Consider the following 27,880-nt stretch of genomic DNA (forward strand, 5'->3'; position numbering starts at 1 on the left):
ATATATATAATTATTTGTTGACAGAAAAAAAAGGGGGCTAACGAGAGAACAGGAAGTTAATCATATTGCTTGCTCTTGAAAACCTTTTCTACAAACTGACAATGTCTTGAGCCTTGATTTTTCTCTAGAATCTAACATCATAGAAATCCGTTGGTTCCCAGTCTCCTTTCTAAGCTTTTCGAAGGCTGCACAAGTCAGGAACACCTTCATTGCAGTATCCGCAAACGGCATTAAATGACTTACTTATACGCAACTGGTCGTCCCCGAAGATCTGTGCCCAGTCATTTGCATCAGGCCGAACGTCACGTCTTTATGCTCTTTTTTTTTCTTTTCTGTAACACACTTACTTAATTAGTCGTCTTATGATTTTGACTGTACTCACTTAATCCTGCTGAAACTCCCATATATCTCGTTTTCCTTTTTCTACACATCTGTTCAGGTCTATTGCATTTTTTTCATGCACCAGTAAATCTGTTGAGATCTGCCTGACGATAACCGTTATTGTATCAAAGGAAATAGTTGTAAATGGCATGAATTATTCTATTAGTAACATAATCAGCATATACTTCATTTCAGCACGTTTCATTCAGAGTTTTTCTTAGATATTCGATGGTTTCGTATATAGGACCGTAGTTTAATACCTGTATCATCTTTCGCTCACGGAGTATTACCTCAGGGAATATTAACATTTCCTTCTTTACCGGGTCTAGTTCTACTAGGTCATGGTCAAGTGTAAACAATACCCTAGGTATTGTTAATAGTGGATTAAAGTTCGTTACTGTTTCATTCTACCTATTACTGTTCCTGGTGGATTACCAGCAAACTCGGCTGGATCCTTCGGCCTGATCTAGATAGTCTTACCACAGGCTGCCATCATACCCTTCATTCTAGAGAAAAGCGCCGAGCACTAAGCCCTGGGGCACTCCTCGAGGCGTAGGATACGTCTCCTCCATGTATTAGTCACCTGTCATTTAAATAAGCGATAACTCTACTCAGTTAAGGTTCTTTAAGTCGTTTTGACGCGATATTTCATGATATAGACTTGGTAATGTTAAATGCCATTGGAACATAATTTTTTTTTAATTTTGTTTTTTTCGTCTCGCTTCTTGCCACTTTTACTACTACAACCGTGGCAGTATATGTTGACAACGTTTCCTTTATTAAAGAGACCCACTGTACTGCTGTCGTTAAATTCGAAGTTGGATGATTTTTTAAAATAGAAATAAGTGATCGTTATACACTTTGTTAATAATCGCTTGTAAAAAATATCTGAAAAATAAATAATTCGCTCAAATTCAACCAGCTACTAAATGGTTACTTCTGAAATCTTCTGTGAGATAAAACGTGCTTCGCGATTATTGTAGGGTCTGTATGTATAACGATAAAAAAATTTAGTCTAGAGCGGTTATTTGTAACGAAAGGCTTCATCGATTAAGCAGGATTTCTCCTCCTCGGGCATACCTCTTATGTTTACCTAATAGCCGATAAAACCTGGATTAGATGCAGCTATGCCTGATTATTGTGGCCTATATTCAGATATAGCATCGATTCGCAATCTGTACCTTCATCATAAGACCACCTTACCATTAATTGAATCAATCGTGTTACCAAAATACGCAAACCTATTTACGACAGTCAAACCGGCCCGAGATAGTCATGTCGGTTAGTGAAACGCCAACGCATCCGTAATCCACATCCTTACGGAAGAGGCATAAACTAGTTGTACACAGGGAGAAATTAACAATCAGAGGAGCCGTTTCGCATCAGATGAATGGATGAGGAACTTAATCCTTACGAGGTTTGTTTCAAATCTGTTGCTAGGTCCTAGTGAAGCTAAGCAGTTTCAGCTATTATGGAGAATTTGTTCAAATACCTTTCATGGGCATACAGTGGGCACTATTTTGAGAGGTTCAAGAAGACCTGATTCAAAGAAAAAAAAAACCCTGATACGCCTAATCCTCATAGAGCAATCATACTAAGGACAAGTTCTTGGCTAGTTACTGGCACAAGGCATATTTCGTTTCAGCGAAGATTGCATTGGTTATACGGGATATAGCCGTAAGGGCAAGGCTACAAGCTTTGAATCTTAGAATTTCCGGTCCGAATCCTAAAAATCACATGACAAACGCTCCAGTCTTCCACTTGCGAGTTTGTTAATAAAGTTTTTATTATAATTACTGTTAAGCAAATAAAAGTCAGATACAAAAATATTACCATCAGCAATTTTTTTTCATCAAAATGGATTTTTTCACCAATACATTATATGAATACCTCTTTTAGTTGGCATCACTTCTGAGGAATTGTCAACGGGGATATCATGCGAAATTTGCTCATAATTTTTGGAAGTTCTACTATGCTCTTGTAAGTAGGGCTTTACTGTTTATTAGACTTCGTATTGTTCTAGAAAATTGTCGTTTGACATTTTTACAACTATGCACTATTACTACAGCAGTTAATTAGTAAAAAATCTAACGCTCAATTGGTTAAGAAAAATCTAGATGATAAAAAAAAAGATCACATCCTTTCAAAATGCTACAGTTTAGAACGCCAGGTCTCTCGCTGAAAGTAATATTCCATTGAAGGTCTATCTTTTTTTTTAATGACATATTCAAACAACGATAATAAAGTATTTGAAATCATGCTAGAAGTCTTTCAGTTTAAGTATTATACAGTTTGCAAAAAGAAAACTCTACGGCGCTACGATGAAGGCCAAAACAAAAAGTTCCACTTTCGACATTACATTTAACTATAGAGGCGGACGAATGAGCCAACGATAGCGTTGCTAACTAACTACTCGATACCCGTCCGGTGATCATAATAGTACGCACTCGATATACGAAGGCACTCGAGATCTCGGGAACGGCTGTTAATTCGCCATTTCTATAGCGAGAAAGGTAAAAATTTGGGAGGATTCATCAAAGGAACTATAGAAGTCTTCGGCCTTGGAACAGACGACAGTAGAAGAGATTTCGACTAACCAGGTAGTCAACGACGAATTCGGCGCCCTGATAGCGCTTTGTGGTTCTGGCAATCGGATTGTATTAGAAATATGCCCCTTGTGATGCTTGTGCCAGTGGAGCTGAACTAGATGAAGCTCTTGAACTTAGGACAAATCATCACTGGTACGTTAGCAATGGAAACTTCATAGAATATACTTCATTCTATGAACGCGCTATTTGCGGAAGAGTCTTAGGTACATCGAATTTCAGAAACAAGTTATGTATTTTACCAATGGGATTATTTGACCATTATTGAGTTAAGGATAGCCTGTAAGAAGAGTTCGATTCAGACATTTGACAAATGCGACGTACGGCCTTTACTTTTTAAGAATGGCATGTTTTTTTTTTTATTAGGAAATATTTGCTTACGAAAACGTCTGAAGACAACAAATCCAAATGTTAAAATAAAACTTAAGTCAAGAAGATCGTGGTCCGTGAATTTAATACGCTTGCCAGGAGGATGCTTGCAAGCTAGACTATAGCATTGTTAAATCCATGGGTGTAGCGTTCGCTTCCAATGTAAGCGCATTAAAGGCAAACCCGTAATGCACATCACTAATTTGTACCGCTTTTAACTAACTAATTTCACTTAAAGAAATTTAATATAAGTTCACTTTTTTTTTAAATTTCTAAATTCAGTTTTTAAAATAGCTTGTTAGCACGAACTGGTAATATGATAAAGTAAATTTGTTAACTCAGGCTACTAAATTTACCTCTTTGGCCCTATTTATCACTTGTGTGGTAGTTCTCTGCTCATTTGCGGAGATAATGTAACTTTTCAAACAGTAGGATACATAACGAAAGCTGCAAGCAAGATGTGTATGTAAACATACATTATTCTAATGTAAACATACATTTATTATGTGTTGTTTCAACTAGTATGACGCAGTCCTGATTCCTCACCGGAAAAATGATCGTGAACGACAATGGATAGAAGAGGATACATTCATCGTAACTTTGCCCTGGTAATGTTTACGGCATCGGCACAGATCTGCAATGTCCTGCTTAACTGCGTTGCACATGTGCTGCGCGATGGGAATCATCATTATTATAGAAAAATTACTAAACACGAAAACCTAGCGCTAACATAATTCGTTCTATGGCAAATGTACGATTCAGTATTTCAAACACTACCTGACACTCAGCATATCCTTAAACGAGCACTGAAACAGCAGAGTTCCTGTTTTCTGCACAGTCGACACCTATTCTAATCGTTTGTGTCACAAGATAAAACTAACAGTAGTAAAAGACCCTCAAACCTCCCATAGGTCGACTGTCCTTCTTTTTTCAACTATAAGACAGCAGATCAAACGGCCCCTTCTGTCCTACAAGGTTACGCGCTGTCCAGTTTTGTCGAGCTAATACATTGTCATCATCGTAATACACGCATCTATGTCTCCATGATGCTGCGCTCAAAAAGATTAAAGTAAAACTCCTTTCGCGAGCATTAGAGGCTGTTAAGCCGCGTCGAACAAATGCAATAGCGTATCTATAACCCTTTTCATTGGTGTTTTGCTTTGATATACATTGCTAGTAGCGCCAAACAAGCATGAACATCGACCCGCTTTTTAGTTTCAGTAGAGGAAGTAGCTAAAACGAAGGAGGTATGTGAGCAAAAATGAATCATTACAAAAAAAAGCCCATCAACAACCATAACCGTATCCAAAAGCTGCAAACAGAGCTCTCAAGTCACTTACCCCTTCTATACTCCTCGATTCCGTCTGGAGTGCGCGAGGAACCCAGGTAGGTGCTCATCTGCATTTAGGTACTAACTGCATAGACTGACGACGACAACGACAGCTGTAGCAGGTTCAGCAGGTGCCTTGAACGGTGGCATAACTCTGTGTTGTATTGCGGGGTCGCTTGCTAGCTTGTTCTTCACGGTGGATCGTGCATGAGGTTTATCTTGAGACGGGCAGTTAAATACGATCCCGTATGGGAATATCTAGGTACTGCGGCGGAGTCATTGATCGCTGGTGCCAGTCAAACGTACACAACATAGACACTGTAAGAAAAAGCCGATGCTGCTGATGCTGCTGATGCAAGAATGCGGGAGTTGCGACTCCGTACAGCAGACATTGGTTTCCGCTCTGGTAGACTTCGTTTGTAGATAAGAAATGCTTTGAGAGGGATTGAAATAGCGTAAAAGCCGAGTGATACAGTCGACCACCTGAGGTAACCCCATCAAGAAGCTTTATGATGGGGCCTGGGAGGAAGGAACGGGATGCGGTGGACATGATGACGCAGTGAACAGCGGCGACCCATCGAGCTCAACGTAGTACTACCACGAGCACAAGATGCAGAACAGGCCATTTCGTAAATAGACGCATGCGCTTTGGCACCAACAGCGTGTTCACGAGACCGCAAGAATGTTTAGATCTCCGCGTGCTCCAAAGGTTGAATGAAGATGAGCGCCTGGGGTGCGCCTTCACAGAGGAAGGAGTTGTGGGCTGGTAAGGATACAAGCTATGACCCGTAGCAAGCGTACGGCGTTAGTTAGACTCATAAGGGGTTCGTCAGGGGCGTGCTCAATACGAGAAACGAATGGCTCCTATGGAGAGGAAAAGCAGACATCCTCGAGTGACAGCAGGCTGTTATTTGCAATCGCGAGTTGTGCAATATGCGTGTTAGATCGGACGGACCTGTGTCGATCGGGATCTCAAAAACTAAGTTTCGTAGAGAACTTGGCATGTAAGCAAAATAGAGTTCGATGGTTGAGAGTGGACATTTGTGTATGTCGATACATGGCATTTCACTTAAGTGATGCTATTTAATTTCCTTTGTTAGTTTATATTTCAGTGCATATGACTATATCCTGGATGCTGTGTCAAAAGCAGTAAACTGTAAGGCAGTTTGCTTGACCTGATGCCAAAGGAAAATGCAGAGATGGGCTCTGTTTTCCGTGTTGTGGAATTTCGGAACGTGACGGCAAGTGCTGATCACTAGGAAGTGTAGCCTTTGGCAACCCAATAACAAGTTCCTATTAATATTATTGTGTATGCGTGTCTGAGTAACGTAGAAAACATGTCGTGATCAAGATTAGATGATACTGCTTATATCGATAGGCATTAGTGTACCAATACGAAACTCTCATTCTAATGTGGGCATAGAGTTCATCTGTGACAAGTTACAGTGACTGTATCGTATTGTAGACTCTGTGGAATCTAATATCAGTAGGTAGATATGTAGAATAATTATATTCTATATAGTTCGTATAAATCGTTTATATATAGATGATGCTATTAGCCTTTATATTTGTTCTTGCCGGATGAGTTTTTTTTTGCGATAGGGCTCCGTCTACCGCACTCTACATCGTCACAAATAATTTCTATGCCTACATCCTAACATTATATATTGGAAATTGTCTACTAATGCCAGAGTCGCACTGCTAATCATTAGTTTTTCGTGTTTGGCGTCCGGTGCTTAGTAAAAGCCCTTATACATTACCTAACACGGCTGGTTTCTAACACAAAATGAAATGTTCTTATACCCGGTCTCGAACCCAGACACCACGTGTGTTGGGGTGTAGTCGGCAAAGATGTTACGCCACCAACGGAAACTGATAACACAGCCGGCATATCGAAGCTCCTTCGCTGGCTACGTAACACCTACAAGATTGCAAGTGTATAGAAGCGTAACTCACTTTCAATCAAATTTCGCAAACGAACTCATCCCGCTATGATAAATAATGCTCTGGCAAACAAAGTTTACTTGTCGTGATTTGCTCCCGCTGTGAGGGTCACTCACCTGCACACTGCAATTCTCTGTCTATCGATGTGGTTGTGACTGAGCCCAGCAAAAATTAGATTTCTCAAATGAGCGACACCTGACTGATTTGTTCCTGCTGTCTACTCGGGAGATAACACCATTTTTTTTTTTTTCGTGGCCGTTTCGGCTTTTGTAATGTTGTTTGACTATATGATTGTTTTAGAAACGAATTCAGGCTAAAAAACGTCTATCTAGAGCCAATCCTCCCTAATATTTTAAAGTCACGTAAATGATCTATAAATATAAGCTCAGACTTGCGTGCTACTGTTCAAGAGATCTTTAAGAGATACTGTTCAAGAGATGACCATTTAATGCAAAGTTAAACATATACTAGACGGTGACACTATATCATTTGTACAGGATATGAACCCATATATTCATCCAATCAAATCAATGGTAATCATGTAGTTTTTCTATACTATACGGTTACGCTATAGCCCCCTTCACGGCGTTTTTTTTAACTGAAACCTTCCAGCTCGTCCAGCGAACGCTTCAGTAGACGATCACATGTTATTTAGTAAAAGGAAAATGTTTTATGTATAACGTTTTACTTTAGCTATTAGTCCTCGGTCCAGGTGGCTGATTCGTTCTAGCGTAAAACGAATCGTCTACGTTCGAACTTAGACCACCACGTGCCAGTAAGTTTTACGTAAATATGTTACCCACGGAGATTCATGGGTTTTTTCTATCGGTACCCATATTTTTATACGCAACCTACGTCGTCATTTTTTTACTACGCTTCGTACTATCGAAATATTCGCATGCCGCATGCATTTCTATTTGTACTGCGAAAGACCAAATTAGTGATTTTCCATAGATTCAGCATTTTGGTGTTTTTTTTCCTTCGAATTGTCGCTGCTTTGGCAGTCCATTATTAAGGTATTAAGTCTTAAAATTTAAAAATAAAAATACATATACATAATAGCTATGTATATTGGTACGCATTTACGCTTTTATAATACAGTTACGGAGCGAGTTAATTTGTTTTTCCGTCTCAGTCATACATATATATATATGTATAGACTGCGTCGAAAACTATGTTATTTAATATCGAATACTAAATAAACAGAAACATTAAGCGCGTCCATTGGGCTTTGTATCTATGCATATACCTAACAATACATTTAATAGTCTTTACGAACAATTCTACAGGTATAAAATTATTATAAATCCTTTTGTCAAGCTGAATTCGGAACCGAGCAATCCCTCATGTATAAGCTGCTCCCTTAAGAACAAAGTAGTATTTTTTTTTTATTTGCTTGCTTCCCATCGACGAGGACTTGCCACCTTTCCATCATCGCCTTTCACTACAGCGCTGTCTGGTAATATGTAGTCTAGCCGCCTTTTTTCATCTGCTAGTCCCTCTGGAGTTGGCCAACCTGTTGATGACGGTTCGTGACGGCTTCGGATAACCGACACGTCCATGCCAAAACACATCTACAAACGGGCAGGCGGCCAGCGAGATGGATCGGATATTTCTTATTGCCAACGTACCATGTCCCCCGGTGGTCGAACAGCGCTATACACGAGATCGGTGAATGCTAGTCAGCGTTACATACGCTCTTATCTAGCAGGCTCGTACTGAAAAAAAAATAAGTTGTGAATGGGATGTTAACGCATATGATATTCTCGCACAATACCGTAGTTGTTGTCGTCGTCAGTGGAATAGGGCTCCTTCTTTAGTTTGGGGTACGCTTAGTGTTCTGTCGTTCGTTAAGAATTTTTGCCCTGGCGCAGTTTCCTAGGTAATGCCCGCCCTTTTTGCGGTACTCCTGTTTGGCTCGATTTCCTGCGTCCCTTATAACCTTCGCATTTCATGTAGCATATCAGATGATACATGAGATTCAGAGGGAATCAGCTATACCAAGCTGATTCTCGATTCCGCTAAGACTCATCTATGGATCGCGTACTCGATCAAAGTGAACTCGCCAAGATTAAGGCGCACCCTTCTCCTCGCTGAGAAATCAGGGAATCGAACTCTAAAAAACACATATGGGTCGCGATGCTTTGCTACTTACCGCTATGGGTTCTTAGCGACAGTAGCGGCCGCACCCTGGGCAAACTGACAAGTGGGGTACGACAGGACACTCCCTTCTCGGCCTTAAGATCCCGTACACCGAGCGGTAGCCTCGTTCTATTGCCACTTCTCCCCTGCAAGAACTCAACGCTAAAAGAAAGCAGTGAAGGACAAAAGCTCCACTATTATGTGATGTTTAGGGGAAAAACTTATTCTTTTTTAGGGATTATTAACAAAGCTTCCCGAAATTTCGGACCTGATGGCAAACGTGAATATAGCTTCATATTGCTTTCATGCTTTAGGCGACTTGTTTCGCAGTCAAGATCTGGTAGGATTTGACCCCCAATGTCTGATCTCAGATCTCAGACCGCCGTCAGCTCTATTCAACTTTGTGCGGGCTATACCCACGCCCGTGTCAAACCGCCAAGGAACACTTATTATATACTCAGTTAATTTCCAACTCCGAATCGGCCTATACTTAAAGGAGAGTGCTGGTATCCGTGCCTTACATCTACAGACCGCTAAAGTCCTATGTATTTATATGGATTCGTAGTATACAGGGAACGCAGAATGTCTTTATTGCTTTTGTTTGCGTAAACCAGTTGGCCATATTTACCAAAGATATCGTCTACAAACAGCAACAACCGAGAAGAGTTCGCTTTACAGCTTACCAACAGCGTCCACGGCTTCGTCCTCTCCGGCGATTTTCTTTTTTGCTTTCGCTCACCCATAAAGCGTTCTGGATTCACATTGCATGTATGTATGTACGCGTGTGCTTGTCTGTGTGTATATTTGCCACAGCCCACGGGCAAAGAGCGCTCGTTTTATCAGGCATCATCAGGCCTATAAAAGACAATGTGCTTGCTTGCTTACCCGGGGCCCTTCAGCGTAGCGCAGACGAGCTGCGCCTCATGTTCGTTCACAATAGGATGACCTGGTAAGCTTTGACGGGGTTTGGGGGGGGAGGGGGGTGAATATGTGATCTAAAAAGTTGCGACACCAAGAGTAAATACCATTAGTAAACCAACTTTGATCTATACGCAAGCGAGAGAAAGAGAGCAAAATAGAAATAGAGATAAAAGAGAAAGCCTATCTATAAACTTGCCAACGCGTAACTTTACCTAGCTTTTTAGCTCTTTCAGCGATCCTTCAGTTTCACCATACGATGGCTATACCGCTGTTTCTTCTTATTTTTTCAGTCGTCTGCATGCGTTAACCGTCTGCTATGAGGGGATCTAGTGAATAGGAAGGAAACTGTGGAAATGTAGGGCGACTACGAGAAAACTGCTTAACAGCGGTTTTTACGGCGGTTGCCAGGCCTTTGCGATAGCAGCAGTGTGATAAACTGTCATATAACAAAGTAATATCTGGATGGCGGGTGGGTCAAGAAGGCAATTACTTGGGTAGTACTTCTGAGTGCGTTGTCCTAGTAACCACGAACATGTGGCTGTCTCTAGCTCGAATTTAGCTTTAGTAAATGGCTACTACGGTGTATTGTTGCCCTACCGTTTCATAGGTCCGCTGGAGAAAAAGCCAGATAAGTCCAGTAAGACCCACGGGCTGAATAGTTAGCAGCCGATGCAAAGTAATATATCATACAGTACTTCACATCGGAGGCTAACACTCTGCAATGGACTCCGGAATTGAAGTGGGCCTAGTAATGCTGTGGACCCCTTTCTAGGCGACCCCCAAGGCAATACCTTGCGGTTCAGATTAGGGCTGATTCAAGATACAGAGAGCAGTCCAAAAATTCGCCGCGAATAAAAAAAGTGGATGGGTTGGGTGCGCTTTGCTTTTACTGTTGCAATTGCTACCGCTAGCAAATACAGTTGTAATAGAATCAAAAGGAAGAACTTTGCACCGACGTCAATAACAACAAAAGCTAACCCACTTCGCCAGAGCACGAACGGTTTGCATTTGTATTATAGTTAGCATGAGGACGAGACAGGGCAAAGGCGATGACGTCGTTAGGGCCGTAGGGTTTGCCTCTTCTTTACTGATACCTCTAGAGCAAGCCAGCATTGGGCAAGCAAGCAGACGCACATCTTTACCTATGGTGAATTTGCGAATGAGTTCAGTAGCCAAGTTAAACAAACCATTAGTTAGGCAGCATCTAGGTGCCACCCACAAGTCTATGAAGAGGATGAAAAGCTTATAGCTTGGCGCTAACGCGAAGCGCTTGCGAGCTGAAAGCTATCCTAAAGAAAAAAGGCTTTTTTCTTCATGTGAAGTCGAGAGCATTGCCCCTTCGAACACCGTCCGGTGCCGGGTAGTGGCAATGGGCTGCAGTATCATATGCGCTGGTGTGTCAACAATGTAAGAGATACCGGATCTACTCTTTTCTTGTTCCCAACGCCTCTATGCGTGTACTGAATATTAAATTGCGCTCTTAATTAATATTCTTAAGTAAACAAGTAACATTCAGATCTGCATTCTATTGCTCTACAGTCAAACACGAAGATGATGAAAACCTGCAACCCTATAGTCGGTGGAAGGGGAGTGGTCGAAATTGTAGCATCTGGGGAAACTTGCTGTTTAAGTGTAGCTAGTTAAAAACCAGTTAGGCGATAGTAACTTTGGTGGGAATGTATAGGGTGGTAAATATGGGTCTATACGAGTGTGAAGGATACGTGTCATGGCGTTCAGAGGAGTTAGTCCCTCGAGCAGAACTGTATTTAGATGAATGTATCTACATCTAAATAGATATGTGAATGAAGCGAAAATATGAGTTGGAAACGGCCTAAGTAGAAGCCTGAGTTTTCGAGTAAAGAATATTCAAAAGCTACCACCTAAGACTTCGCATACAAATGAAGCCTAATATGATGTCTAAGATAGGTCAAGCTGCTGGTACTTAGCGACTGAAAATTCCAGAACGTCTAGTTCGGTTGAAGATAGCTCCTGAATATGAGTTCCCTTACGAAACATAAATATCGCAGTCTAAGATTCTACAAGAGGTTTCCGTTACATTATTAATAAATTATTATTGCATGATTGTTGCAGATTTTTGCCTGCATGTTTTGCTTGCAACATATCTGATTCGTTATAATGACGTACTTTATATTACACTAAAATATATAAAATAAGAACATCGTAGTGCTTCTTCAGATAAAGGGATTGTTCTTCAAAGTACGCCTCGGTATAAAAGTCATATGATAATGTTTACTAGCTGTTTGTGTGTGTGTGTGTGTGTGTTTGTGTGTATGCGTACTTATATTGTTGGTCGACTGTGACACTCGATGATGCTTCGATTGTTCCCAATGCAAACTCTGGTTCAGAGGATATTAGCATATCAATTCACGATCTTCCTATACACTGTCACCTTATTTAATCAGGTAAACTTTCAACCTGTTTTTAACAGCAACCTTGCACAAAACTGATGAAACACTCTGACCCTTTACGCGGAATACGCACACCTCAGTAACAAATTAAATGAAGACAGCAACCTCCAGTTTTTAAGATATAATAGGCCAACATTCTCAGACATAATTTTTTACACCGCCCGTTTTGAATCTATTTTACATTTTTATTGTACAGTATAAGTACATTTTGCCCATTGAGCGTCTTACCTTTAACAAGCTGTTATAGGGAACATATTTTTCAAACTGGGAGTTGATTTATCAAAATGTGACCTATTAGTCTTAAGTGCGTTAGAAAATCCTATTTCTGAACTGGCTCCGTATTTTGATTAACGTGTTTTTGTTTATAAAATAGCAATATCTGAAACAACAGCTCAGGTTTATTCACGGGGATATCGGAGAAATACGGGACCGCTAGTTTTTTCTCTAGATTTGATGAAGCTGTGTTAATTTTGCGCGAATTTCTTCACATTCTATTCAGATAAAATGGATCTTATCTAGCCGTATAAGCCATATAGGATGCTCGCAACAGTTTATCTCCATCAAAACTCATCTGTTTACCTATACGGTTAACCATAATCAATAAACATCGTAGCGCCGTTTGACGACTTAATCCATTTCCTGGCCTTCGCGCCCTTGACTTTAACACCTTCCTTCATCACCTTCATTTCTTATGAACCACCAGCATTCGCTAGAAACACCTTAGGATGAGCGTGCTTTTTGACATGGTGCGTCCGAAGTTCACGCCTTCGGACGCACCATGGTCAATGCATCCGGTCTCACCGGAATCATTTCCATCGCATGAAATTCATATTCGATTACACCGAAAGCGTAGTCTCTGCGATCCACACCATATTTACTGTAACCAGCTCATGCGCAATTATTTCCGTAGTGAATGCTTTAAAACCAACTTCGTAGAGGTGCAAGAAGCCATTAATGATCAGGTTGGAGTTTACGCTATTGCCAACATGGTGGTAACTATGAAAGTCCACATCTTCAGAGATGAGCTGTGCAACTCCACTTGCAGCGGCGTCGACGGACTCAGTGAAAGACAAGGCCAAGAACGAATGCCACCCCAAACTCGAAGTCGGCTTGATCAGCTTAGGAAACACAATGATCTTTTATCGACTGTAAAATGAAGGCTATCGAACTATCATGCGACTATTTTCAAGACTGGCAAAAGACTTCCACATCATCCGATGTAATAAATATGATAGCTGAAGGTATCGCATGTATTCTAAACGAAGGAAGCCGAACTAACTTAGCTCAGAAGCATCTGAAAAGGAAAGCCTTTAACTTAGTTAATAATGTCTACGCGGCATATGATCTGAATATATTACGAAAGCAACTTTTGGTATATTTGCTTGTCACAGTCTCGTAAAGGAATTGTTATTAAGTACCGTTTCTAAATGCCACAATGTCAAAAACGGTAGTACTTTGAAGAAAATTATCGACCTTGGAATCTGCCCATATACTGTTGTTACGTATGTTCTCGTGCGTCTTTAAAGTTCCAGTACACAGAAAAGATCTTCAGAGCTTTCTGTGACTGTGTAAATGTTAGGTTTTTTCAAGAACTTGTACAGTAAAAAAAAGGTTTCGCCTTTTTTTTTGTTGTACAAGTTCTTGAATCCACCTCTTCCCTATAGCATCAAGGATACCCTTATTTGAGTCTTGCTAGTTTGATCTAGGTTCCCATTAGGGGATCTATTAAACGGTTATTATGGTAACAATACGCCATGATGACCATTTACGAACGCTCAAAATGCTAGTGCCTGCTAACTCTTGCTGTGTTTTTTTTAGTTTTTGTTTTGTAGCATATGACACTGTGAAAGAGCTGTTAATAAACAATTCTATTAATAATTCAATTTTGACGGAACTCTCTAGTTGAACGCAATGGTTCTCAACAATCGTTAACAGAGGATAATTAATGCAACTTGATGATTACGCATTCCATTGATTCCGTTTATCGTTAGACAGGTGAACGAGTGTAAGACCAATCCGCCATCTGAAGTCGAATTAAGTCTTCCTACGACATTCAGCAAAGCCTACTCCATTTTAAGCAAAAAATATTAGACATTTTTGCTTAAAATTGACATTTTTTTTTATTAGGTTAAGATTTTTTTTGCATTGTTCGATCGACACTCACTCATACTTATCTCGCAGTATGTTTCGCGTCAAACTGTTAGTATGATTGCATTTGTTAGCATTTCACGGTGAACTATAAAGGAGTAACTAAGCATATGGGATTTGTCTGTATCAATTATTTTAAGCTACTTCTCGGCCAAAAATCTTTGTCTTATTCACATGCTTAAATCATTATCCCATAATAATCTTTGCTGAATCTAAATAAATAGAGGTTTTCCTATGCATTGTCATGCATCAACTTCTAGCACACGGATAGCTTAACGTAAGTTCTGGTAAACGCAAGGGTCGCAAAGAGAACGCAATCGAACCCAAACGTAGCGAAAATCGCTTCGAGGAACATAAATCGACAGCTCCGAACGTCGAGCTGCTAGCTAATACTTAAACTGATATGACCTGATGCAAACATTTCTTGACAGTTTGAAGAATGTTACCTAAAAATTTGAGAGTCTACACTTCAATCTGTTACTTTTAATTTTTATGTCGCTCTCTGCTGCTGTAACATGTAAAATTTTGAAGTGACATTGTTCAAATCGCTGCGGAATTTTTGCCCTGGTTATAATGCAGAATGTTTAATCTATTTCAAAAAATATTATTGAAACATATGCCTGGAAATAGTGCTTACTTTAGTCAAAGCGCGTGTGGTATTTAGCCAATTTCTGCGTTAGACTACTATTCAATAGTGGTTAAGGAAAAAAATTAATGCGATCGTTTATTTATCTTTCTTAAAACAGTGTTTTTTTTTGTTACTGAACATAATCAACTTATTTTTCGCTTCGAGGGTATCGCCAGTCTAATGATGTTTGGACTGAACATCCTTGGAATAAATAATACGGACGAGAGTAGTTAAAACGATTAAATGTTTACAGAGCGATCTGAACAACCGGTTACTTCATTTGTAGGTACAAGTAAAGTATGAATCAAGATCACGAAAGTGTGTAAAGTCAATACTAATAGCAATCGATTATTGATTTATGGTCATTGGAAATGAAGGGCATAATCAAATAAGTACCATTAGAGCTTATCTAGCCGATGTTTATTTGGCACACCCGACTTCTTTGTTCGCAAGTCGCATAGAAGAAGAATAGCATAAGGCTATAGAACCGCGGCTTGTTACGCTTTCGTACGGTTATCGCACCTGTTTGATGTGATCAAAATGGAAGATTGCGACGCACTGCAATGATAAAGCCCAAGCAGGAATCCGCTTGTTCAGTTGTGATCGCCTTTTTCGGACCGATCAGACAACCCGCTGGGCGTCTAGTTAGGAAAATGCAATACTCACATGAATTTTGCGTATAGAAGTACAGATCTGGCTGTCGTGAAGTGGCTCATTTTAGTACCTTGTGGGTCCCGCCGAACCGAGGGGTCCCTATCGCATTTTGGGTTTGAAGATTATTTGCCTATGGAAACATACGAGGATATTTGTTAACTTAGTTTTATGTAAGTGGAATATTGCTGCTCGATATGAAAATGTTCAAAGGAATTGTGCTTTAGGGAATACCTATTCTAGAAAACATTTAGCTTTTCATATTTTCAGATAGAGGAAAAACTCAGCTACACATACGTTTCATATGAAGAGGTAAGAAATAAAGCATATGTTTACTTTGGTGAGTACTTTTATATACTTTCGCTGTTTCTCAATTTAGCGGTGTTTCGTGAATGGTATAAAGCCTGTCTAAAATTCTCTGACCAAGATACCTTCGATACCATGCATGCTCCATAGAGAGCCTCTGTGTAATCAAATTCAACTTAGGTTATTTTTAATATATTTGGACTCAGTCTATTATATAATTGAATCTAGATTAATGTCACTCAACAGATATCCTCTTGGACAAAGTACAGTACATCTTTATACTTATTTACATCTATAGTAAACCAAAAAGAAAATAAGTATTAAACCACTGAATCATATTGCTTTACCACAATTATCGTTCATGATTTTTTAAAACGATTCATCGGAAAAGAGAGGCGCCTGGCACCTCGCAAATTTACGCATGCAGCTTTTCCATCCATGACCAGGCAATCTCTTTAACTCAGGGTTAAATAAAGCAATCGAGAATCAACTCCGAACACTACCACTATATTGACTACGGCCACCTTCAGCATTAGTTATTACACGTCCACATGGGATACCTCGGCGTGGGGATGAGTCATGCCGCACCTGCAAATGATGCCGCTACCGCCGCAAAAAGGGCAGCAGCGTTGGCTGTTTGGTCGCGCAATGCGCATCGCTTGCCAACACTTCTGTTGGCAGAATGTGGGCCCCAACAAATGTCAGAGATCGAATCCAATGGCAGCGTACGGCTAACCTCGCTATCGCCGCTGGTAAAAGTGCATCTTATCGACGGCAGTAGTGGTGTTATTAATGGTGATGTTGTTGATGCTGATAAGGCCTGTTCGAGGAGACCATTGACTTCTTCCATTCAACTTAGCTACCCCAAGCGGTAGATCGCTAGATAGCCAGAAAATTGGTTGCGGGAGAGAAATCAGTATCCTAATATTATTATTATTATGCTGAGACTATCAGTAGAGGCTGCGCGGTCTACGATCGCATTGGCAGGGTTGCCAAATCAAATTGTTGCCTGAATCTATTTCATTCATAGGCATGTACGCACTCGAGGCATAAGATACGCAAACATTAATTGTAATACTGTATAGCCGTTTAACCTTTCAATACGAGGTTTTGGGTTTAAATGGCAAATGTATGCATAGTATTATATCGTGTTCCTAGTTCTCTGTTTTTCGCTGTCTGCGCAATGCGCTATGCTAACATGTTTGCCTACAAAATGTCACGTTGTATTCAGGTTCGAAACCCGACGTAAGCATACTTCGTTTCTTTCTGGAAGATGCGAGGCATACGGGGCGACGCTTTATAACAAGTAGCGGGCGTAAAACTCGAAGCACTTTTTTAAGTTTATTTTTGCAACAAACATTTGTGATCTGACACAGCTGTGTCTGTATGTAGCTCAGGGTGAATTTGTATTAACGGTAACTAGCTTGCTGTTCTATTCCGCAATGTTAAACCTGCCGCTTCAGATTATGAGGTTTCTTAGTGTTGCGTAATTAGTGCTATGTGCAGTCACTAAGTAAAGAGGAAATGGGGTTTACTGATAGTATTCACAAAGTAGTCACAAAAAGCTAATTAATAATGCAAGACTTACTATTTTATTATTATTACTTATTATATTACTTATTATATATATTATTATTATTATATAATTAAACAAAAAACCTCTTGTATTGTAAACTAAAAGCAAGACTGTGATGGTAATAGTTTTAAAATGAATTAGAAAATAATCTGTTTCATTCCAAAGCTACATTTTACGTTCATGCAATATATATTGGAACACTGATAGATATTTTACAGTTCTATCCGTTTTGCTAGTTCGTACATGTATGTCATTTTTCAACTTTACAATCAACTTTTGTCCTTAAAATAACCATTACTATGTTATTTTTGCTAAGTTTGGTGGAAAAATTTTCAATAGTTCGGTCTCAATATCAACTTTCAATAGCCTGTGTGGTCTCGCAGATCTCCATTTGTCGAGCCCTACATACGGTATCGCCGTTAGCTATTCTATCAAGTAGCGAACTCCCAACACGAAACGAAGTGTTTCCACGCTCTGCTTCGGGCCTAGACCTCAACGTGTTCCTCAGACTAGCAATTAAATACGTTACGCACTAAGCTATCAGGGACGTGGTATCGCATGCCACGTACCACTGCTAACTCCGAGCTCCGTTATTTTCCCACTAACCGACGGATCACGCCGCATGCCTTTTCTGTTTAGGTGCGTGGAAACACTGATGTAGCGGTAGTGTAACGCTGTTTATAGTGAAAATTTTTTCCCTCGGGTGAACACCCAAATTATTCTGCAGTACAGATTTGAATCAACCATAATTGTCGCAAAGTAAGTATAACCGTGTAGGGAGAGAAAGACCACTTACTAAGTAGTACACTTGGTCGTTGCGGATAAAACAGTTGATTTTAGTGAAAAGCAAGCTGCAGTTGTGAAAATCGAAAGCAGCATTTGATGCCGTATGATTTCAGTACCCAGATGAATGTAGCTAATACGTGCCTGCCAATTCAGTGACGTTGTATGTTTTTTTGACGGAGTTCTGCGATATCGGCGTCGTTAAATCGGCTCTGCTATATTGCTTTTTATTATTGGATTCACTTTTCATGTTCTACAGATTTCACCGTGAGAATATTCTACTTCTAATCTGGATAAAACTATTTATGTATGTCTTCTATAGACCGTGCAGAGAAAATAATGTTCTTCACAAACATGTGTTTTAACTATAATTTTTATTTTAAAATATACAGTTGTTCCCATTTGTTTACTAATAACAACACTAATAGGCCGCTCAAGGGAGTTCTTTTGAAATAATGATACGTTTGAAATAACGTAAAACGCACGATCTGTTTTATCATATATACTTTTTTACCAAATAAGTGATCAAAGAAAAAATCATTAACATAAATTAATAGCAAAGGTTATGAATGAAAAAGTAAAATTTAATGTTAGTGTAATTAGGATATACATGTTAGATCAGAAGCAACACTTCATTTCAGATCGAAAGAAATCAGGGGCAAAACTGTTTCAAACCTTTGAATTTACATAAACGTGTTTACTGTGTTCGTTAGGCTTATGGCCGGGTCTCGGGTTGAGAAATTGGGTACAGTGTTCTCACGTACCAGGGGTTTGTTGCGGGCCGGTGGCATGAAGTGGAAGGACCGTCCAATTTGGTACGATATATACAACGCGTACCCACCCGAAATAGAACCGCTGTATTTCCGCGAGGAACCACCAGTTAATCCAATCCGACCCATACTGTACAAGTAAGCACTAAATTACCTTGTTTACCCTGTGAGACAATCGGCAAGAAGTTAACCAGCTGAAATTTAACTGTTTAAAGTCCAAAAGAAGGTTGTTTTGACTCCTTATCTGCCATCTACGGAGGATATCAAAGAATAATAATAATGGTAAAAGCACTAGAAACCAAATCGATATTGAATTATATCAGACTCAAAACACCGTGATACCGTTAAGCTGTTGTAATAACTTTGAACTTTTACGAAATACAAACATTTATTTTATCCGCTAGATAACGGTAAAACTCAGCAAAAAAAATAACCCATGTCTAAAATTAAATATCTACACGCAAAGTCTCATGCATCTTTACAAAAACGCTAGATAATAACACTGGCCCTTTTTTTTTTATATTAGAGAGGACATCATTCGCGCTAAGTTTGCAAAAGAGGTTGACCGTCGTAGTCATCCGGAGCAATTTATGAAAATGTACAACACTGCCTTGAATGAAACCGGCTCCGATTCGGAGGCCTTCGCTCGTGCCGTCGAGAAGTTCCGTGCGGTACGGAAGACTGAAAAAAGATTAGGTCGACCCCGGGTAGTTGTCCCAGACGATGCTGCTGCGCAAACCCATGCCGCAAAACATACAGATATAGAAAATGACATTTGAAACAAATCATCAGCTCGTTTCATATGTACTAGTTACCAGTCTAGTATGTGTATAGGGTAGTAACATACTTTTAATAAAAACACAAATGTATTTAATGTGTGTGTATTACTGATTGTTTAATCTGTAGTAATTCATTAGGGCAAGAGAAGTATTACAGATCAGAATGGCAAACAGAGAAACATTCTCAGATAACTTATCTAGTTTTTCTTTTATCCCAGGTCAATTCTTCAAGCTGCGTATCATTTAGACCGTGAACTATATCTAGCAGGGGTATAAAAATGACTTGACTCTTGGTAGCTTTCTGTTAACAGAGTCAACAGAAAGCTACCAAGCGCTTTATCTTTTTATAACACATTTTTTGCCAATCTAGTATAAAACTCGCTCTGTCTTTACCCTTTTATCCATCGCAACAAGTTCCTAAAAAAAAACATTGAGAAGCTATTAAATTCTAACGAAATAGAAATGCTTGTTAAACTCTCTTCGGCATTGAAAAACTTTGATATATATTAAACAAATGTAATTTTGGTAGATGATGGGTTACTGGTTATAATTTTAATTTTTATGTATTTCAAAAGACACATTAATTTTACAAGTTTCTTTGTATTGCATAACTCGTAAATAATGAATTCGGTCGTTAAAATAAAAAATGTCGTGGGTCGTTAATCTATGGGTATGTTTATTGCTATAGATGAGAGGGCCGAAATTCAAATCCTGGAAGACCTTTTTTTCGCATCATATACATTCTTCAGAAAATGTCACTATTGACCAGATTTTAACAAAAGCCTTTTGGAACGTTGATGTCGAGGTCTACAATGCAAAACTGACTTTCTGCGGGATCACATGTGAATTTCAATATGTGAATTCCATATGTGAAGTTCAATGAACTTCAGCTGAACTCTATGTTTCTTGAACTGTCTCTATAACAGATCAAGCTGCCATTGGATCTCGACGTATTTCTAAAGCGACTCCGCGAAAAGATCTGCTAGCTACTGCTAGCTAACCAGCGACTGCTAATGCTACTATCGCTAGTGCGCGTTCCTCAGTAGGGGACTGATTATGAATATAACCCTGAGAAACGACTTATGATATTATTATCTCCATTACCCACATTGTCATATCTTCAAAGATTATTGTTGTCTTACGATGAGCGTTAGATGTATGGATTTTACACGTTCTTTGAAGTACCCTTTACAATAAAGGCCTTTAGAATATACTTGCCCCTACCTAATAAACTACAACCATGTACGAAATATACGTAAATCGACCGGTCCTGGCCGCATTTACACCTACAAAATCAACACATCGACAACTGTTAGTGTAAACATTTCCTAAAAGTAAAACGCAACTCCTTTATTCAGTGCTGTCACGACAAATGTCGTTAAATATTTGTTCAAAGCTACAAAACAAAGTCGTGTGGGTGCTCGAACAATTTCGGGAAGTTTTTTCGCTCTTCCTCGGGTATTTCCTCTAGCTTACGTGGAATTGATTTCAGCTGCCGGAGTTGGTAGCTCAGGTTTTGCTTAATATTGTCTGGAATTTTGTCGTCGGCGAACAGATGAAGTCGCGACATTCGTAAACGTCGAAGGAGATCTCCGGGAATAGCACGATAAACGGCTTTTTCCATTACTTTAGTTGGGTTACTATCGTGCATTTCCCATGCCGATGTCCAAGATGCTCCGCCAGCGTAATCAGTATGATGATAATACATCCTACAACAGAAGGAATGATGAATAACGCCATTTAGAATACATGCATACTTTTAAATTTCTGATTGGTCGAATACTGTCGAAAATTCCAGCAGTCTCAAAACGTGATAATATTTAGAAGGAAACTTCATATAGAGTTTGAAATTTTCAGTTTAATATAATACGTTTGTAAATCATGTGTTAAATGTCACGTAAGCCGGGCGGCGAAAAACCTTAAATACGAAACGAAGGTCTGTGAACAAGGTATTCAACTATTCTTAACCAAAAAAGACACCTACATTTACCACTAGTCTTGTGAAGTAGACGCATGTTCAAATACTCTGTAGATAAGCAACATACTGTTTTAGTACAATGGAGGAGATTTTTCATTTGAAAAAACGCAGACTCCTGCATAGTAGACGATACCAGGAAAGTATTACAAGAGAAAATCGTGAGAATTTGAGATGAGAACACATTTTTTACAAAGTAAAAGCAATAAATGCCAGATATTTTGTTGAGTATCGATGTTGCCCGCATACGCTTACCTGAACTTCCACTCATACCATGGCATCGCAATTTCTTTACAGTTGATCACAACAACGTGATCTCCGGAGTCTAGCATCGGATGAAACATGGGCTTCTTCTTGCCCTGCAAGACGTCCGCAATGAGTTCGGAACTCTCAAACGGGTTTTGGTGCCGGGCATCATAGAGAAGCCACTGGCGAGTAAATGTCAATTTTTGATCGGCCGCCGCTTGCACAGTCCGCAAGAGTTTCGCCGTAAGCTTCATTTCCGTTACTAATCTACGGATTCCTCACACGTCCAGCTGAACGAAAAATAGTTAACAGATTCACTTAAAATTAGTGAAACTTTGCCTAGGAAAACGGCGGCTTAATAGACCTGTGTTTTACCATGCGCCTAGATTATTTTTCTCCATTGCACCAGTACTAACAGATTGAATTCACGATTTTCTAGTGAAAATCAAATTCAATAAAATACATTAATCAAGTTTCCTTTTAATGCAGAGGTCGACCGGTTTCCCCGCATCGAGAAAGGGCTATAGTAAAGGAACACTACTCTACCATCCGATACGCGCAGCTCAAATCAACACATGCTGTCTCGTCGTCCTTCCCCAACTATAAACAACAACACTGGAGTAGCCCAGAATTCCGTACCATCCGACTAGGTGTTCCGTTGATTAAGCCTCGCCATAAACGCATTGCACTTTCCAATTGTCTCATTTCCGAACTGCAATGCGCTTTTCAGAGGCCATGACATGCTTTGAAACGGTACGATGCGGAGCTGTTCGACACTCGTGTATTTCACCATATCGTGTTGTGTTGTGAATTATCCCTGAATTCTGCTGTGCCTGCGCAATTCCGAACTTATGCAGTGTATAGCAACACTATGACCAATCGGCAAGCCAAGCTATTGTTGTAAACCAATTCATAGGCATGGATGTAAGCCAATGTCCACTGCCGGTGTGTTGAAGTGGAGCTATCAATCGACTCCAACGCCGAAAACTGATTGCAAAGATTTGGATCCGCATAGGAAAATAGTGAAGGATCAGGTTGGAGCAGAACAGCTGCTATCGCTAGTAGCCTATAGACTTCAGCTGTCAATTCTCACCCCATATTAAGTGCGAACTACCGACACCGATTAACAGTATTTTTCTTCGGGGAACTTTACGACAAACTGCAACCGCAAAGGCGCCTCCGGCTCACTGGAAAGCTTTTCATTCAACTCTTGTACTAGATTTTTTATTGACGGAAAATTCTTCCTTCAAATCAGCCTATGAAATTCAAGTTGTTGTTGTTGTTATTTTGCGGCCTCTACGTATGTGCGTAAATGGGTAATTAAACGTTCTGAACCCAGGTTAGAGCGACGAAAGAGTATGAGATTTTCTGATGCTCACAGAAAAATGCCATTACTACGTCGACTGCGAGAATCTCTGGCGGTGCCTTAATCCGTTTCTAATAGCAGCCATCGAATACAGCGAAGGATGTACATTAGGAGGATTTTTGGCTGTTTATGAGGCACGTCTCACTTTGTGAATGACAGCCCAGTCTGACGGGCGGTTAGTTCCCTCACCAGCAGCAGTGATAACCAGCTTATCCTAGAGCCAGCTCCCAATGCAGGATCACCGTCGGAGCTGAACGTGTAAGGAGGAACAAGGAAAAAGGCCCGCAGATCTGAAGAAGAAAGTGAGTCAACTGGTTGTGATTATCCGAAGCTGCAGCAAAACAGCCAGCATTGATCTGGGATAGACGAAATACTGCTCCAGCGTTCGACTACGGTGACGACAACGGCCACCGAACGGGTCAGTCAAACCGAGATACCTAGTTATGAAGTTAAAAGAAAATGTTGAATTGAACCTGTGGAATGTATGATACGTTTAATTTGGTAGCTGGAGTAATTAGGAGAAATTTTAGAAGAAAAGTCATGAATATCAGTAATATCGCAGTGCAACTTTTCGGGGTGCACAACGGTGTCTACTTTATGGAAGTGAACTGAATATGATTACCTTTCAGAAAGGTATTGTAATTGTGTCGCCGCCAAGCAATGCAGACGATGCTCGCGCGACAAAAATATGTATGTTTAGCCGTTATGTACTCAAAAGGCGATTAGTAGTAGCGTTATGTAGGCGATTAGTATTCTCCGGCCGTCTAAGTCGCATTAATACTGGCATATCTCGAAGCTTAATATCTATAAGTAAAATTTAAAGCTTGTTAAGATATATATATATAATTCGTATGGTACATGAATATGACATCTTTACCATTTTATTTTCATTCTTTTCTAGGAAATATTTATGTTGACTATAAAATAGTAGTTAAACAGAGTTATGTTAGTTTTTAGTTGATAAGCTCGCGTTTGTTATGACAATGTGACAATGCCTAAATCTTGACGTTTTTCTACACGTATTTTAGTTATACTTTGTTACAAAGATGTTTCAATGCACAAATCAGATCGTCCCTCCACGATAAAGGTTCATAAACCTCGAATCGGAGATAGCATAAGCTTGGACTTTTCTTTTTAGGTACAGTAGAGATAGTTTTCAATTAAAGGAGCTAGTGAACGCCGTTTTTCTCTGCTAACGTTACATAATCACGCTAAATGTATATTAACGCTGCATAGTAACTGCTACATTAACCGTATGTTAATATTTAATAATATAATTGTATAGGCCAAAATATTGTATAAGAATTAAATTGAAGGTCAAAACCGAAACATTATAATCTTGGTGTTAAAGGAAAATATTTGCTTTACCGAAAGTACATATTTAACAAAAGAAGTTGAATCTGTTTTAAAAACCGTTTTGTTGCTTTGAGAGTTGATGACCGTAATATATAAAGGGCCTATACAAAAATACCACAAAAAACATGGGAGTGTGTCAAAGAGCGTGAGTTTGGGTCATAGGGGAATGTACCGTAAATATTAAAAATGATAAACACTGTTTCCATACTTCTTAATTCTTTTTCCCTGAAAGACATGCTAACATCGCCAGTGTTCTACTTCATCATACGCCACAACGTTGCCATGGTGTAAGGTGTTTTTGATATTAAATATCAATAACTTAGAATCAAATATGATTCGTTTGAGATAAACTTGAGAAAGTCAGGTAAGTAATGCTTAATAATATAATAAAATCAGCGTAATAATAGAGAAGAACCACATTCGATCGTTATCTAATTTAGTTAAAAGATGTTATTCTAATTTATGAAAAACCGTTTCGTGGAGCACGTTTGTACGGAATTGCAAGTAGAAAAAGATAAGAGGGTGGGATTAGGCATAGGGCTCATAATAAAAATGATGAAAATATCATTTGTATTACTATGTGAAAATATATTACTTGTTTATAAGCTGTAGTTAATATTATTAACATTTTACTGTTACTTATCTAATTATTGTGACCTTGCTTACATTCTTTATTTCTACAGTAAATACTTGCAATGCGAGATGATAAGCAACAGATATCGTATGGGCTATGAGTACATCAGTAAAAAGTATGCGAGACGTTCACGACATACTATAATTTTATATAATTATGGGTGACCCAATAATATAGGAATAGTATTAGGAAAGCGAGTGCATTACTTTGCAAAAGTGATTAAAAAACGAAGTCGCATTACTCCGCAACGGTGATTAAAAAACAAACGTTACTCGGAATGAATAAGTCCTGGCAAGAACATCTCGGACCTGTAATTCCATATGACTTCGTGTCGCCATCGTCGATTCGTCCTTCAACGCGATCAAGTACGACAGACATTTTTTATTATTTGGAAAATAGCGTTGTGACATAGCTTGGCTTGTAGCCAGTATCTTACGAACAACTGTGTGGAGTCACAATCGTATTTAGCAACTGGCAACGTCTGTTCGAAAAATCCTTCGCATGATACACCGAGTGTCATCCTTTAGCTCACAGCAGCCAGTTGTATCGAGAGGCATTTTATTTCCAAAGATTGTAAAGACGGTAGCAAAGTCAACCGAATCACTTCTGACACTTTTTGCCATCTTCCCCAGCAAAGGACCTGCTCCCTTCGAACACTCATTGGGTTCAGTCCTCTTGAGCGATCACTTAAACACTTCTGTGTTTCCTAGCTGCATGCAACACTTGACTGGACGGCCGGAGCAGACATCAGGCACCAAACATGGATTAATTCCCTGCTTTGATCTGTTCATGCTTCAGTGTTAATAATGATCACCCCCTGCCTAGTTAGGTTGTTAAGTATTTTGTTTAAGTATTTAGTAATAAAAGCACTTCGAATGCGAACCGGTGCTTGCGCTTCAGCAGTTGAGAAGAGCGCAATACGTCAACCTTCACAGTCAAAATTGGATGGTCCAGTAAGCGCTAATGCGGACACCATTAGCACAATTCATTGCATTACTTGTATAGCATGAAACAAAAAAACCAAGGGCATTATTTTAAAACGGGAACGAAACCGAAGAAGTCTATGCAAGAGGCCGGATGCCGGACCAAAAGCGTTTTTCATAAAATGGAGCAATAATTTACTCAACATGTGTAGAACCTTAATCTACATAGGCTGAAGCAGCTTTTGACCGACTATCAGCCCAAAAGTTGTATCTGTTATTTTTCTGTTTTAAAAACATAGAAATGTTGGTTGTTTTTTGGCGAACAAAGTGTTTTCCAATTAAAAAATGCAAGATCTACTTGCATTTATAAGTGCAAGCAAATATTTGAATAAGAATTAAGCAAGTTTAGAGGTGCTAATATTTCATTACTTATAGTACTATTAACTAAGTTATTAGCACATTCAAAAAAGTCATTCTTGCACATGATTTAATGAGCAGTTTAGGTTCCCAGTGAAAACCATAATCGAAGTGAACGGCGAATAAATAAAAACGACTACCAGAAGAACTCGTCGGCATATACAAAAATTGCATGTAATTATTAATTTTTATTTATATTAAGTTTGTAAAAATCTAGTTATTAAGTTTGTAAAAATCTAGTATGACTACCTTCTCAATATATATATAAGTGTATACATATTGATTAGTTCTATTATTCGTCAAAATCATTTAATTTTTTTTCAACTTAAAAATCAATCTCTAAGTACTACAAGGTGCTATAAGTAAACAGTAAAATAAAAGAATAGCTTTTGTTCATTTGTTCGATAGGCTCGATTACTATAACGACTTGGCCAATACGAGATTTTTTCCCCTGGGGCGCGTTCGCCGAAGATGCCTGACAAAAATAAAATTCTCATATAAACATTCTTTGTTTTTTTGATTTTATCTAATTTTTTTACATCGATCGAGGAGGTTCTGCTACACCAGGAGAATTATAAGGGAATGTAATAAACACCCTAAAGGAATGATCTGGTTCAAGGCAAGCTATAAGCCTTAAGGAGGCGACCTTGTTGGCCATTATCGAATCATTCTCTTTCTACTTACGAGGGTAACTTAAATGAGGTGCTCTATATAGCTTGACATGGATATTAATGCCACTATATATTTGAAATGTAGCTATGTTTTGAGCTCAAGCTTTCCGAGAATATTTAGGGGACCTTTGAAGTCGAAACCTTATGGATGACCGACTGGAGCAGAGAGAAGTTAAATTATAGAAGATTATCTTGTCAGCTTCACCGGCGATTTAAATTTTTAGCCGAAACAATAAATAAACCTGATACAGGGTAGCCCGTTGCTAAGTTTGCTGGTTTATTTTGAAACACCGTAGGTCTTGCGGGAGAACACTAATCCAGAACACAAATTACGAGGATAGGTCGCTTTGAGAGTACACATGCGGGAGTTGAGCATATATAATCGTATGGAGAACTGACGTAGCTTCAACCGTTGGAAAAATATCACAGTGAAATTAACGTGTATAAGAAAGACAGTGATCGTAATTTGCTGTGTGTAAATGCATCACTCCTATTAAATAAAGCGAATCGACCTCGACGGAATCACGAG

At 39.3% G+C, this 27,880-nt stretch overlaps 2 protein-coding genes and 2 long non-coding RNA genes across 15 annotated transcripts in view; 1 reads left to right on the forward strand and 3 right to left on the reverse strand.

Annotated features, from left to right (window-relative positions):
- LOC147757898 (uncharacterized) overlaps positions 1 to 4,444 on the reverse strand; it is a 5,829-nt gene extending 1,385 nt beyond the window's left edge. The window contains exons 1-3 of the long non-coding RNA XR_015321538.1: positions 4,134 to 4,444; positions 880 to 964; positions 244 to 332 (exon numbers count right to left, since the gene is read on the reverse strand). This is a non-coding gene — a long non-coding RNA (uncharacterized LOC147757898). The remainder of the gene's footprint in view (positions 1 to 243; positions 333 to 879; positions 965 to 4,133) is intronic.
- Positions 4,445 to 4,554: 110 nt separating this feature from the next.
- On the forward strand, positions 4,555 to 19,858 carry mRpS23 (mitochondrial ribosomal protein S23). Of its 2 annotated transcripts, none has more exons than XM_022789536.2 (3): positions 4,555 to 4,742; positions 18,928 to 19,122; positions 19,511 to 19,858. In XM_022789536.2, exons 1-3 carry the CDS (start codon positions 4,618 to 4,620, stop codon positions 19,761 to 19,763), a joined length of 573 nt encoding a protein of 190 aa, XP_022645271.1. In that variant the 5' UTR covers positions 4,555 to 4,617; the 3' UTR covers positions 19,764 to 19,858. The 2 variants fall into 2 exon arrangements, with proteins under 2 accessions (XP_022645271.1, XP_022645272.1); XM_022789537.2 differs by lacking the exon at positions 4,555 to 4,742 and adding an exon at positions 18,388 to 18,521.
- Positions 7,016 to 18,499, reverse strand: LOC147757899 (uncharacterized). 11 transcript variants are annotated; one of them, XR_015321536.1, is made up of 4 exons: positions 17,841 to 18,499; positions 15,565 to 15,682; positions 8,786 to 9,767; positions 7,016 to 8,348 (listed from the first exon to the last, which is right to left on the reverse strand). It is a non-coding gene; the product is annotated as an uncharacterized LOC147757899 (long non-coding RNA). The 11 variants fall into 11 exon arrangements; XR_015321535.1 differs by having other exon boundaries at positions 16,416 to 18,499; XR_015321534.1 differs by having other exon boundaries at positions 7,017 to 8,348; positions 16,444 to 18,499.
- A 561-nt stretch (positions 19,859 to 20,419) lies between the features above and the next one.
- Positions 20,420 to 22,630, reverse strand: mRpL13 (mitochondrial ribosomal protein L13). The gene is made up of 3 exons (XM_022789539.2): positions 22,531 to 22,630; positions 21,994 to 22,274; positions 20,420 to 21,472 (listed from the first exon to the last, which is right to left on the reverse strand). Exons 2-3 carry the CDS (start codon positions 22,236 to 22,238, stop codon positions 21,160 to 21,162), a joined length of 558 nt encoding a protein of 185 aa, XP_022645274.1. The 5' UTR covers positions 22,239 to 22,274; positions 22,531 to 22,630; the 3' UTR covers positions 20,420 to 21,159.
- Between the last annotated feature and the right edge of the window lie 5,250 nt (positions 22,631 to 27,880).

Source organism: Varroa destructor, unplaced genomic scaffold, assembly GCF_002443255.2.
Source record: "Varroa destructor unplaced genomic scaffold, Vdes_3.0 BEIS01000002.1, whole genome shotgun sequence".
NCBI lineage: Eukaryota > Metazoa > Arthropoda > Arachnida > Mesostigmata > Varroidae > Varroa > Varroa destructor.

Bases quoted from the DNA above. Each gene is read 5' to 3' on its own strand.
- mRpS23 (XM_022789536.2), top strand. From the start codon at position 4,618: ATGAATCATTACAAAAAAAAGCCCATCAACAACCATAACCGTATCCAA. The intron at 4,743-18,927 runs GTAGGTGCTCAT...TGTGTTCGTTAG, and splicing joins GGAGTGCGCGAGGAACCCAG to GCTTATGGCCGGGTCTCGGG. The intron at 19,123-19,510 runs GTAAGCACTAAA...TTTTTATATTAG, and splicing joins ATCCGACCCATACTGTACAA to AGAGGACATCATTCGCGCTA.
- mRpL13 (XM_022789539.2), bottom strand. From the start codon at position 22,238: ATGAAGCTTACGGCGAAACTCTTGCGGACTGTGCAAGCGGCGGCCGAT. The intron at 21,473-21,993 runs GTAAGCGTATGC...CTTCTGTTGTAG, and splicing joins TGGTATGAGTGGAAGTTCAG to GATGTATTATCATCATACTG.